The 12,797-nt window shown below is 42.8% G+C and overlaps 2 protein-coding genes across 2 annotated transcripts; one reads left to right on the forward strand and one right to left on the reverse strand.

The window, feature by feature from the left end:
* Positions 1 to 74: 74 nt before the first annotated feature.
* utp23 (UTP23 small subunit processome component) lies at positions 75 to 2,584 on the forward strand. Its single transcript, XM_079287875.1, has 3 exons — positions 75 to 451; positions 543 to 717; positions 1,377 to 2,584. The coding sequence occupies exons 1-3, from the start codon at positions 264 to 266 to the stop codon at positions 1,761 to 1,763; spliced, it is 750 nt and encodes a 249-aa protein (XP_079144001.1). The 5' UTR covers positions 75 to 263; the 3' UTR covers positions 1,764 to 2,584.
* Positions 2,585 to 3,080: 496 nt separating this feature from the next.
* On the reverse strand, positions 3,081 to 9,810 carry rad21b (RAD21 cohesin complex component b; the record flags this gene model as incomplete). The annotated part of the gene is made up of 13 exons (XM_079287874.1): positions 3,081 to 3,635; positions 3,850 to 3,933; positions 4,098 to 4,274; positions 4,437 to 4,582; positions 5,005 to 5,161; positions 5,262 to 5,485; positions 5,781 to 5,909; positions 6,060 to 6,179; positions 6,578 to 6,787; positions 7,829 to 7,935; positions 8,540 to 8,639; positions 8,955 to 9,084; positions 9,667 to 9,810. 13 exons carry the CDS (start codon positions 9,808 to 9,810, stop codon positions 3,444 to 3,446), a joined length of 1,920 nt encoding a protein of 639 aa, XP_079144000.1. The 3' UTR covers positions 3,081 to 3,443.
* Between the last annotated feature and the right edge of the window lie 2,987 nt (positions 9,811 to 12,797).

Raw genomic sequence — 12,797 nt, forward strand, 5'->3', positions numbered from 1 at the left:
TGCAGGCACGGGCACAACTCGACACAACACCGGAACCATCATCGTGTATCTTGTTTCCGCCCGGAGTCATGAGAAGCAGGCACTGCAAGCGTGTTGTGTACATTAGAAATATCCACGCTTGAGTATCCGACATTATTCATTTCAAAATGTGTATGAAAGAAATCCGTTAGTCAATGTAACCGGAAAAAAATATCATCTTCAACGGCAACGGATATTTTAACGTGAACAACTAGTACCTCTTCCGACCTCACCTACCAGTCGCCATGGGGCTCAAGCGGCAGAAACTAGCCAAGAAAACCATAAGTTTCTACAAATACAACTTCAGCTTCAGGGAACCCTTTCAGATCCTCTTCGATGGGACTTTTTGTCAGTCGGCTTTGACGAACAAGATTCAGATCAAAGAGCAAATGCCCAAATACCTGATGGGAGAGGTGCAGTTGTGCACCACAAGGTGAGTATTTTAGATTTACACAGCGTTATTTACCCTATGTGCAGGTTACATGTAACATTCTGATATCCCATTATTTACTCTCTAATCGCAGCTGTGCTCTGAAAGAACTGGAGACTCTGGGGAAAGATCTGTACGGAGCCAAACTCATCCTGCAGAGGTTCCAGACGAGGAGGTGTCCACATTTCAAGGAGCCTGTCCCGGCTTCAGATTGTCTGCTGTCCATGCTAGGGGAGACGAACCCTCACAACTACTTCGTTGCTACACAGGTAAATATAATGCGACCCAGCTATCTGTTCAGTTGTCGGTTGATTAGGTACATGTAACTCATACTAATGCGGTTTAATACAAAAGCCCTGCAGTAAATCCTACGTTATGAAGATCATAGTGTTCACTTTTTTGTTTTAATTGATTCAGAGAGTTAGTGCTGTGTGGTCATTAAAATATTAGCTACAAACCACAGGCTCCATAATGATCAAAGAGTTGATTCAACGCCTCTCCATTACATTTCCGACGAAAGCTAAACATTATAGCCTTCATGAAGTCAGCTTGTATTTCAAGGGTGTCGAATTAAATTATACCTCGTTACTAATATAACTAGGTATACTTCATAAAGTGGCAAATTAAGATAAGCTTACAATTGTTTAACCCTGCAGCATATGTTTCCTTAATAAAGCCTTAACTTTATTGGCAGATGGTGCTGCTTGTTACGGGTCTTGTTATGTGCAAGAGCTTTGGACCTCCCTAAAATAGTGGAAGCCAATTAGATATCAGTTAAGGAACCTTCATATCATCGTAAGAGAAGTTCCTTAGGACAAACTAAACTAGGGCTAAATGGAGTGCTGTGTAACTGCGGGAAGTAAACTTGAAAGTAAACTTTGGCATCCCCTCACACAAATCTCCTGTATTTGGTGCGTGTGCTCTCCAGGACCGCTCACTGACTGAAGGCCTGAAGAAGATCCCGGGCGTTCCCCTGCTCTACATCATCCACAACACCATCGTGCTGGACAAGCCCTGCCAGACGTCCCTCGACCACGTCCGGGCCGTCCAGCTGGGGGAGCTGGTCAGCCCGGCCCAGCAGCAGAGCATCCGCAGCCTGAAGGAGGTTCAGGGCATCGACCAGAAGGACGGAGAGCGGCAGGGGAAGAAGAGGAAGAGGAAACAGAGCAATCCTAACCCTCTGAGCTGCCTGAAGAAGAAAAAGAAAGGCGGGCCGACGCTGCCGAAGAAGGAGACTGAGAAGAGGAAAAGAGTTAGAAACAAGAAACCAAGGACGGAGGGAGGCGTGTCTGCTCCTGCAGTAACACATGCATAGCAGGAAGACAGAGACTATTTGTTTCTTCCATTAATGTTATTTTAAGATGTCCGCGCTCCCAATTTGAAATAATTCCACTCTGGTCTGTTTTTCCGATGTCACTGCATAGAATAAACCAATGTTTGACACACACACAATGCAATTTTAAAATAATGCTCATAGGATTTGTTTTATTTTGGAAAAATGTCGCAACAGTTTCCAAGACTCAGGATTTACAGGCATAGGACTGACACCGCTCCGCAACATAGCAATATTTTTGTGATCGGACGATTTGTCTTGGCTTTTATACAAAATAAAAAGGCAGGTTTACAGGCACATAGTTTAGAATATAAGAAGCACTCAGACATTACATGATGTGCAGTTTGTATGGAAGTGGATGTCAAAAACAACACATTCAGCTGTCTTTGCAGAAGCACAAGGAGAGTGGTCACAACGACTTGGTGGTCTGCTTGTTTTTACTGCGTGCTGTGGTTTTTGATGTCGGCTAAATTCAACCTGTATTTTCTCGTACGATGAGTTTAGAGTCCAAACGACAACGTTCATAACATATGTCCATTCAGACTTCACTTGATTGCGTCATTCTTTAGATTAAAAATCTATTTTCCTTTTAAATAATCAATTCATTCTCTTAATATATATATTACACCAATAAATTAATATTGAACAAGTGTCTACTTGATTTACACTGGCAGGAGTTCTACATTACTGCATGTCACCCAGTTGTAACTAAATGGTTATATACATAAATATAAAAGGGACACTGAATAAATAAATCTGTCATGAACTTCAAGTCTTTTAAGAATAAAAGAGCAACACGGTAATACACATGTTTCTGTAGCAATTCTACTCCAAACATTTCAGAACAGGGCATGCAACTAAGGCAGACCACTGATGTTCACAACATCTATCGGTAGAAAATGAAGCTCTTTTTCTTAAGTCTGGACACAACTATAATTGTGTGCAAACTGTCAACGCAATGCATTTACAAAAAACGACAACTTGGAGTTTGTAATGCTTAAAGTGCTCCGCTACAGTTGTTCAATGGTTAGTTGCTGGTTGAGTCTGCAAATCGCTACCGTAGTGACTGTTTAAATGTACTCTGGCAGACTGGATATAGTGCATGCTCCATTCGGCTAATGTCAGTGTACATGAGAACTTTCTTTCCCTGCAGCGGTGGGACCGATGAGACTCCAGGTGGCGTGGTTGATTGAGTTATCACTCGCACTGTGAACGTACTGTTCCTTTAAATATGCCGGTGCAACGCAGCGGCTTCTAGAGGGACGTCAGTGACGTCTGCTTGAAAAACAAGGAATGCTCAGTGCTCACTTTTTTTTTGTTTTTACTTACTACAAACTTAGCTATAAAGTGAGTCTTGATAATAAAACATACAATAAATAATGAATAAAAATAGGAAAAGTGCCGATTGTTTGGAGTTTCAATCCTCGCTGTGGTATTTTCCAAGGAAGAAACCTCTTTATAATTCTTCCATGTTCTTCAGACCTCCCACCACTGATTGACATTAAAATACTGTCAGACAGAAGATTAAACTCCACATCATACACAAAACAAAGTCAACAAACTTAAATAAGTAAATAAAACCACTTTGTTGACTTTGTTGTGTGCACTGAAGAGTTTTTTTTTTTTCTTTTCCCCCTTTTGGAACTTTAAAGTTATGTTTTTCTAGATGACGTGGAAGCGAGGTCCGGGCGCAGCTATGATGTCGCTGTAAGGCTCCTCCTGGACGAGCTCCACCGCCTGCTGCTTCTTCAGAACCAGGAAACTGTAGAACTTAGCGGCGGCCTGTTTCTTGTTGTTGTTCCTGCACAGATCCAGCAGGCCCACCGACTGGGCACCCGTTTTGGCCATCACCCTCTGTGGAAAGAGGAGACGGAGGGAGTCAGGAAGGGAAGGATCCATTCAAAAAATGTTTTGAAGTTATTCAAGTAGCACTTTGGTACATCTATGTATGATGGTGACAAATTATTTTGGATGTGACCATTCCGACAAGTAGTTAAAAACATCAACTCTAAGTTGTAGCAACAAGACGTCATCATATTCTTCCAATACGTTGTGTACAAATACACACCTGGAGGCCATGGAGCATCTGCTGGGTTCTTTTGTTCCACCTCCTCTCCTCCTGGTCCTGGTCTCCTCCCCGCGCCTCCTCCTCCTAGCACAGAAAAACACAGTTACAAACACGAATAATACCTATTGTACAGTCAGTGTTCTGTTTCCTTACTTATGAACGCTGTGAAAAAAACTATAAAACAACATCAAATAAAATCACACAACATCAAGTTTGCTGTGCAAGTTTTTTGTAAATCTCTATCTCGCCTCGTCATCAGAGTCGTCGTCGTCCTTCTTCTTGTCCTTGTCTTCGAGCAGGTCCAGCTCTATCATCTGGCTGATGTTAGTGGTTTCCTCTGGGGGCAGATCCACACTGGAGGCCTCCAGCTGCTGGGACACATTAATGGACCCCTGCGGCGGTTGTTGCTGGTCCAAAGTTCCCATCTAGAGGAGAGAGTCAAGGAGGATACAGAGACTGAGTTTTTTGTAGGGCCTGTAGGCCTGACATCTGATATGGGGTGCTATCAGATTTGGAAAAGGTGTAAGGGTGAGTGCATCTGCTTCAGTATATACAGACACTACTGCTAGGTGGACCTCTGTACTCACAGGCAGGGCTGGTTCTGTGTCCTGGGCTTTGCGTTTAAGGCCACGTTGGGGGGATGGAGGGGGCATGACCGACTCGTCCAGCGTGGTCCTGCTGCCTTCCACAGCAGAAGTCTGCAGAACACTGGCCTCTTCCATGATGGTCTGGTCTGGAAGGGGGAATTGGGAGAAACTGTATATGTTAGAGAAACTGTGCAAGGACAAAATAGACATTTCTTTTGTGCATGGCAATGCTGAATGTTTCGGTTTATTGTCACTGAGAATATTTGTAGCGATCCACAATCACACATCCTCTTTTTTTAAAGCAATTTTCCCTCTGAAGGGAGAATCAATGACTCAAGGGCAGTTGAAAACTGTCCTTTCAGAATACTTTGTGCAAACTGTCCTCGTCTGCCACAAAAAAATACCATTAGAAGAAAAAAACACGAGCTCAAAAATAATTTCAAATCGTACTATTGTCGAACAGCCACCCTGCGAATTTCATACCAAGCCACAAACAACCCAAATTCAACAGTTTGTGTTGTGGCCTTCCACACTGGAGCATACATGTAGACAAGCAGCCACTTCATACCCATGATGTCTCTCTGCTGGTGCGCTGCTGTTTCCTCTCTGGGCACCTCCGGGTTCTCCAGATCCTTGAGGAACTCATCCAGACTGTCGGCCTCGCCACCTTTCCTCCTCTTCCTGAGCTCGTCTGGCACCAGTGGTGTCAGACACCTTGTAAACATCTGGAGTGAGAAAGCAAAGAGGCAGAAACCTGAAATAAATGGTATTTGTTTCATTCTTATCACCGTGCTGCTTTGTACAATCATATCACGGGTTCTTTGCCTTCAGCAGCCTGGCGTTCCAGAGAGGCTGAGCGGGGAGAGAGAAAAGCTTCTCGACTCCTCCCGTCTCCTTCCACATCATCAGCTTCTTGGTGGGAGGTGCCAGGTCCAGGGTGGTGACAATGTCGGAGTAATCCGACAGCTGTGCACGGATGGTTTTACTGTCCAACTCCTTCACGCTGTCCACGATCAGCTTCCTCTTACGCTTGGCCTTGGTCTCCTTCACTGCACAGTCCGTAGGGAGACAGAGACGAATCCGCTCAGTAAACCACAATCGCTCTGAAGACACTATAATCAACAATTCAATCGTTTCCGTGACGTTGTTAGCTCTTTCTATCTGCTGCTAGTCTCTGTTTTTTTCTGCCACCATGCCATCTGGAGTGGTACTATGTTAAAGATGTGATCTTGGGAAGGAAAGCCATCAAAAATGACCTCGAACTGTATCGGGAATTTAGACTGAAACACAAAATCACAGGGATCAAGAAATGTTGCTGCTGTCTCTTAAAACCAGCCGCGTCACCTGTGATGTCAATCGGCTCCAGGGCGAAGGTTTCCTCCTCGTTGTGAACCAGGGTGGTCTGTTCCGTCTGGTCTGCCATGGCTGGGAGGGGCTTCGTTGGGCCTGAGTCCGGACTATCTGGGGCTCCCGCTAACAACACACAATCACAGCATGTTGGATGTATTGTCGGTAAGTGTATTGTAATTTCAACTGTATATATTATATTTAACTTAATGCAACATCAAACAACGTGGCTTGTTTTTGAAGTGGACCACTGCAGAGGTTAAGTGCGGAACCGACCCGAGAGAGCATCAAAGTCGTCGTCGACTCCGTGGTCCTGAGGCATCATCACGCTCTCTGCGATGGCAGGAGGGTCGTCGAAGATGCCGTCTCCGTCCTCGTTGCTCAGCAGCTTGTCCACTTCACAGAGAGGTGAGGTCGTTCAATTGTTACCGATATTACTATTATTAAGATATTTTACTTTGATTGACAGTCCGTCTGATTGGTCAAATTCCAAATATACATGTAGACAAAAAGGGGGCTATCATTCATAGCATTAAAAAAAACGAAATGTTTTTTAAAAAGGCTAACGTGAAGAATAACACACAAGAATTCAAGTGGATAAACAGGCTCACTTACAGATGTCGTAAAACGGAAATCAGATGAAAACTATAGGCATGCTCTCAATTATATGATGATTATCGGTGTATTATATTATGCACCTTTTCCCGTGACTTAAGTCTCAAACTATAGTGTTGCTATAGTTGTACATTGTTGCTCTCACTGTCTATATGCCTAATGTATTGACGGCATCTTACCAAGCATGCCTTCCTCGTTGCTCTCCATGGGATTGTCTCCGAAGTCGTCCTTGTACTGGTCGTCGTACTCCAGATGGTTGGACTTGACCGCCATCGCGTTGGCTCCACCCTCAGCCTCCAGCAGCAGGTTGGAAGCTGACACTCCCATGATGTCCACCTCGAACGCACTCTCCTCCCGCATCATCCCCCGGTCGTCCATACCAAAGTCGGCTGCACGACAGAAACGTGTGTGTTTTCACAGCGCGCAGAGTGGAATGTGGGCGAGTGGAGGAAGTTAATAAGTTGTCAACAAACAGAGAAAAGTACATCGAAGGGACGGTGTGTAGGATTTGGCGACATCTAGCGGCGAGGTTGCAGATTGCAACTAACTGAAACTGAAAGAGAACTATGGTGGCCTTATCTAGAGCCAGTGTCCCAGTGTTTGGTTTGTCCATTCTGGGCTACGGTAGAAACATGGCGGTGAAACGTAGCAGACTCCGTGGAGAGGACCTGCTCTCTATGTAGATATAAACGTCTCTTTCTAATGTAACGGAAACACGACAATACTTATTTTTAGGTGATTATACACTAAATAAAACACACGTTTTAATATTATATTCTATCTATCTGCCAATAGATGCCCCTAAAGCAGGGGTCTCAAACTCATTTTCACTCCGGGCCACATCAGCATCATGGTCGCCCACAAAGGGCCGGTTGTAAATGTCACTTAATGTCACATATTGTTAAATAAGTCTCTGCATTCACAGTTTAAAATAGTCTTCAATGTACTCACAATACATTTCCATGTTAAATGTACAGTAACCAGCCAAAGAGCTGCTTCTATGACTGTTTAAGTGTCTCATAATTTTGACTTTCTATCTCATAATTTTGACTTTCAATCTCATCATTTTGACTGTCAATCTCATCATTTTGACTTTCAATCTCATAATTTTGACTTTCAATCTCATAATTATGACTGTCAATCTCATACTTTTGACTTTCAATCTCAGAATTTTGACTTTCTATCATAGTTATGACTCTCTATCTCATAACTTCGACTTTCTATCTCAGAATTTCGACTATGGGGATATTTTTATTATCAAGTCTAACTTAAAAAAAAAAAAAAAAATTGTAACTTTTTTTTTTTTTTTTGCTGGCGGATTCGCGGGCCACATAAAATGACGTAGCGGGCCGGGAGATTGAGACCCCTGCCCTAAAGGCTACACACTGGCCCTTTAAATGTTCAAAAATGTGACTTAAAAAGATGCCTACCGAAGTCATTGTCCTGCAGCAGGTTGAGGTTGCCCACCTCCTCCCTCATAGTGATCTCCTCCACTCTGCTCTGGTTCAAGTTGAACTGCTGAGCAATGTCAGTATCACTGTACAAAACACCCCACAGTCAGTTCAATATTCAACACGTATTTACTGCACTTTTCTTCAAATTTTATATTTTTGCAAGCAGTGGAAAAAGATGAAATGTGCTCCTAAAATATCTATCTATCACTATTCAATGCCTTCCAGCAGTTATTTTGTGATGAAGTGCTTGCAAATAATCAACTTTACAGGCAGAATATACTAGAAAGAAAAGAGAAAATGAATTATATTAATACATATCATTTTTAATTTATCTATGAGATAATCTCTTACATGCTTAGAAATTATGACAAATTGATCATAGAATAATGAAATCTATTTCCCGTTTTTTGGGAGCTCTGATAGATTGCTGAAGGAAAATGTTGAAATAATTTTCCAGGACATTGGACTTTTTTCAAAAATGTGTTTTCAATAACTGGAAAATTGGTCAAATTGTTTTCCAGGTTTTTCCAGGACGCAAAGAACCCTGTACCTCTATTTCGTCGACAACCAAATAAAGGCATGTAAACTGAAAAAAGAAAATACACATTTTTAGTTTTGATCACCGCGTTTGGAACTAGTTCCTAGGATATCGCTACCTAATGCTCTCTCACTCTCTAGAGGACTCACTCTAGGTCTGGTAGTGGCTGGTCAAAGTCATGGAACTCCTCAGGCAGCGTGATAGCGTTGTAGGCTGCTTCTCTGTTCTCCTCTGGAAGATCGACCACGCCTGAAATGGCACAATGTAGAGAAGAGAGTTACAGCGTGTGTGACATAACTCGAGTGGTTTTAAGAAAGATCTCAAGATTGGTGGAAAAGGACAGAAAATCAAGAAGAGATGGACACAATTATTAATGTCACCTATTTATAGTCATTTTTTTTATAGGGGGGATGGTGAAAGAATTAACTGAATAATATAATTTTGTCCCAAAGGACATGCTAAAGGCTTCAATCACTGCATGTAATATGGAGCACCAGAGGTAAGCATAGAATCAGTATCTGCTGAGGGTTTTAATTGACTTCTAAGCTGCATTCTGTCCCCAACCTGGTCGAAACGCCATCTTGATCTTGATGAAGGCCTCGTTACAATCTGCCAGCAGGTACTTGGCCTTCCTGTGGTAGATCCTCACCACCCCCAGCAGCAGATGCCCTGACGTCCGCAAAGCCATTTTCACCTGTAAAAATAACGAGGAAAAGGTTTGTGCGTGAATGATCTGTGACGACACGGTGAAATAAATCTGCAGCTTGTTTTATGTCCCACTAGTCCAAACTGCCTCTCATAGCGTCTGTTGCAACGCGCTGATAATGAGAATAGTCTCATTATCTGGCTGCAGATAAAGGTTATTTAAATGAATTCATCTATAGAATATTCAATCAAATGAACCGTTGTTGATCACATGTTACAAAGGCCCTAAATTATGTATAAAATATTGCCAATTTACAGGCACACAATTCAAAATATCTATATTCAGAATGATATGAAATTAAAGTAATCAAATGTGTTTGTAATGTTTTGCATTTGTGAGATAATATAACCAACTGCTCTAATTTTCTGGGATTATTTTCTTCTCTCTTAGACAAAATGAATCAGTTTGTGCACTAGATGATACAAGGCTGTGTTTACATGTGAAGCCTGAGGGTACAAGGAGCCTTCAAAGACATCACAGACGCCGTCAGATGAGACTTATAACTGTGAATGTGACTGGTTGTAGATCAGCACGCGGTATCAAAAATAGTGAAGACCCTGAGAAAATGACCTTGGGCGAGATGATGCTCTCCACGCTGCTCTCCAGATTGCACTCGAACACGTGCGCCTTGGTCAGCTTCTTGTCCCAGTGGGCCGCCAGCCAGATTTTGGCCAGCGGCCCACGTTTGCTGAGAACAAAGTGGGCGTAAAACATCGCCTCGGCGCCTTCTCACCACAAGGGAAAGGGGATAGGGGGAGGCCTGGAGACAGGAAACAAAATACTGCATGACTAAAAATAACACTTTACACACAACAGGTAAACAAAGCACGGCAGGGTGAAGGACACATTCATTGTGTGGTCTTAAAGCAAGCAGGCTCTTGAAGATGCAGAAATGGTTTGTGACAGTTCATAACAGGGTGCAAGATGATTAATTAAGACTTTTCTAAATGATTGCCTGGTATGGAAACTACCCCAATCAAGACCGCATAGCCCTGACTAATAATCAAACAACAATCAACTAATAGATAGTGTGTTATTGCAGATGAAAATAACCGGCAGCATGTAAAGTAGTTCAAATGGTTCCATCTTACCAGAAACAGTCGTTGAACGACTAAGTAATTAAGTAAGATGAGTAACAAGCCTATGGATCATCTTACTGCACATCATGTGTCTTTTTGTTTGTTTTTAGAAGAGTCTTGTGGTGCTCATCAATTTAACATTTTATTGATCACGTGGTTTTAACGCGGATGTGACTGTCAGGTAACGTCAGCCTTACCTGCAGCCCTGTGACTACGGTTACACCAAACACAGCTGTCACAACATCAACTGTTTCTACCAGAAAGAGTCAGTGGCGTCACACGCAGACAAGCGTCCAGACAGCCTTTCTGTGGAACAGTGAACGCCATTCAAAGGCCCCCCCCCCCCGTGTGTCACAACAAGTGATGATGCGGACAGCAGCAGTAGCCGTTAGCCGCTGTCAATCACAACCCGAGCACCGCAGAGCCAGTGTGGTTGTTTGTTGTTGTTTTTTTTGGACACCGACACGCTTCATAGAGAAATCTAACATGAACCGGAATCACTCACCGGTTAGCCGTTTCGTGCTTCTCTCCTTTTGCCAGCCGTGGTGCTGCTGCTGCGGGTGGTGGTGGTGGTGGTTTTTTTTCCCACCCCTCCTCCGATTAAAACAAACAAGATGGCGTCCTCCCTCGCCCCCCCCCCCCCCCCCAGAGTGGTGCTGATGCGGGAGAGAGAGAGGGAGAGGGATGCTGAGCTTTGCACCTGTGCGATCTGTTTTACCTCTGTACCCTCAGCGGTGGAGGACGTGCTGTATTCAGACCTTTTACTTTAGTGAAAGTACAAAAGTATTCCCATCAAAGTATACTTTGAGTACTAAAAGTATAGGCTACTCATGAAGCAGAATGGCCCATTTCAGAGTGATATATATTGAACCTTCTGAGCTCTCTTGTTCATTTTGTTGTTTTTCAGATCATTCACTTACAAATATTAGAATCGGAAACTGTTTATTGCCAAGTACGTTACACATACAAGGAATTTGGCTTCGTGATTTGGTGCGTATGTAAAACAGTGCAATATGACATCATTTAAAATACGAAAACTTACAATAAAATATGGTAAACAAACAAACTAATAAGAGTTTAAAAAAGATATAGCAATACCCCAGTACACTCAAAAAAAGATGTCTGAGCAGATGTAAATGTAGCCTATAAATCTGTCACATTATCAATAAGAACAATTTGTCTGTATCTGTACGTTCAAATATCTATAGTTCGAAGTTAATCTGCACTTTTTCAAACACAAACAATTGTGCATTCTTTTCCTTAACACGCTGTATTAACATAATCCCAGCCAGTCTTTTTAGGTCCACTCACACAACAAACAATGGTTTTGTTATATTTACTCTGTTCCAGTCTCATTGTGAAGTGGGAGGAACCATGGGAAGAAAGCCATGAGTGGTGTGAGTTGTGTTGGACCAAGGGAGCCCGTGCTCTTTCTCACTGGGTACAGAGTGAGCAATGACACTTCACTTCATGCCCTCATGAAACGTACAATATTGTGGTCGTAATCATTTCAATGTAAAAGACAACATAGACAGTTGGAGTGTGACCTGATGCATCATCAGCTCAAGTGACACTTATAGAAAGACTGCCTGAAGTTAATGTAAAACACTTGTTTTGCTGGATCCACATTAGAAACTTAAATTCACTTTACTTGCTAATTATATTCTAATACAAGAATGTATTAGCTTATAAAAAGTATTGCGTGATCTTCAGAACTTTAAGCAAAATGTTGCCTTAAAGTCAGCTTTGTCTTTTACTCCTCCATTTTAAATCTTGCTTAAACTCGTTTTTCTTAAAGGTCTACTGCAAATATTGTGTTTGGCCCGAACACAATATCAGCTTTATCAGGCCACATCGGACCCGACATCAGTTAGCTCAGCGTGGGGAACAGTAGTTTACTCATGTGAGACAGAACCGGCTCAGCTGACAGAGCAGTGAGCCCGGCATGTCCCTTAGGCTGCTGGAGGAAACCCGCTAAAGACACAAATTGCCTTCTCTGCGTGACCTCTGACAGAAGGTCTATGGTTCGAGCGCAGTCAAACTATGAGGCATTTCATGACTCCTTCATCTTTCAGCTTGTCTCCCCCAGTGAACACCAGCTTATGCTATTGGATAAAATAGTCTCCATTGGATGAATGTCAGCACAAGTTGAACACATGTAAATACACACAAAAACAAATGTTACATTTAAAAAAACAATATTGCAAGACTGCACATTGGTAAAAGCGCCACCAGGAGGCAGCAAAGGTAACGCGACATTAAGACAACATGTCTTAATGTGTTAAGACATTTGTCCCTGTCGTAGTTGCACCCTGTCGCCCTGCTTCCTTGACCTTCAAGACAGGCGGCCCAATCCCTCCAACCTCTTCTCACGCTCTACGGACCTTCTGCACAAATGGAGTAATAGCTCACGTCTTACGGGCTCTGACAAGTGCGTTGCTCTGTCTCTCTCCAACACGCTCATCCATCCGTCTTCACTGACTACTCCATGACAGAATTGCAAATAAGAGCCATTTATTTGATGCTCAGTGTGCGGAGTGAGAGTTTTTAAAGAGGGTATTGGACATCACAAGGTCTCAACTCTCTCTCTCTCTCTCTCTCTGTCTTTCTCTCTCGCTCTCT

The sequence above is a fragment of the Melanostigma gelatinosum genome (genome assembly GCF_949748355.1).
Source record: "Melanostigma gelatinosum genome assembly, chromosome: 17".
In the NCBI taxonomy this organism is placed as follows: Eukaryota; Metazoa; Chordata; class Actinopteri; order Perciformes; family Zoarcidae; genus Melanostigma; species Melanostigma gelatinosum.

What these genes read in the sequence shown, in the direction of transcription:
- utp23 (XM_079287875.1), top strand. Translation starts at nt 264, where the DNA reads ATGGGGCTCAAGCGGCAGAAACTAGCCAAGAAAACCATAAGTTTCTAC. An exon ending in GTGCAGTTGTGCACCACAAG is followed by an intron (nt 452 to 542) that starts GTGAGTATTTTA and finishes CTCTAATCGCAG; the next exon opens with CTGTGCTCTGAAAGAACTGG. An exon ending in ACTACTTCGTTGCTACACAG is followed by an intron (nt 718 to 1,376) that starts GTAAATATAATG and finishes TGTGCTCTCCAG; the next exon opens with GACCGCTCACTGACTGAAGG.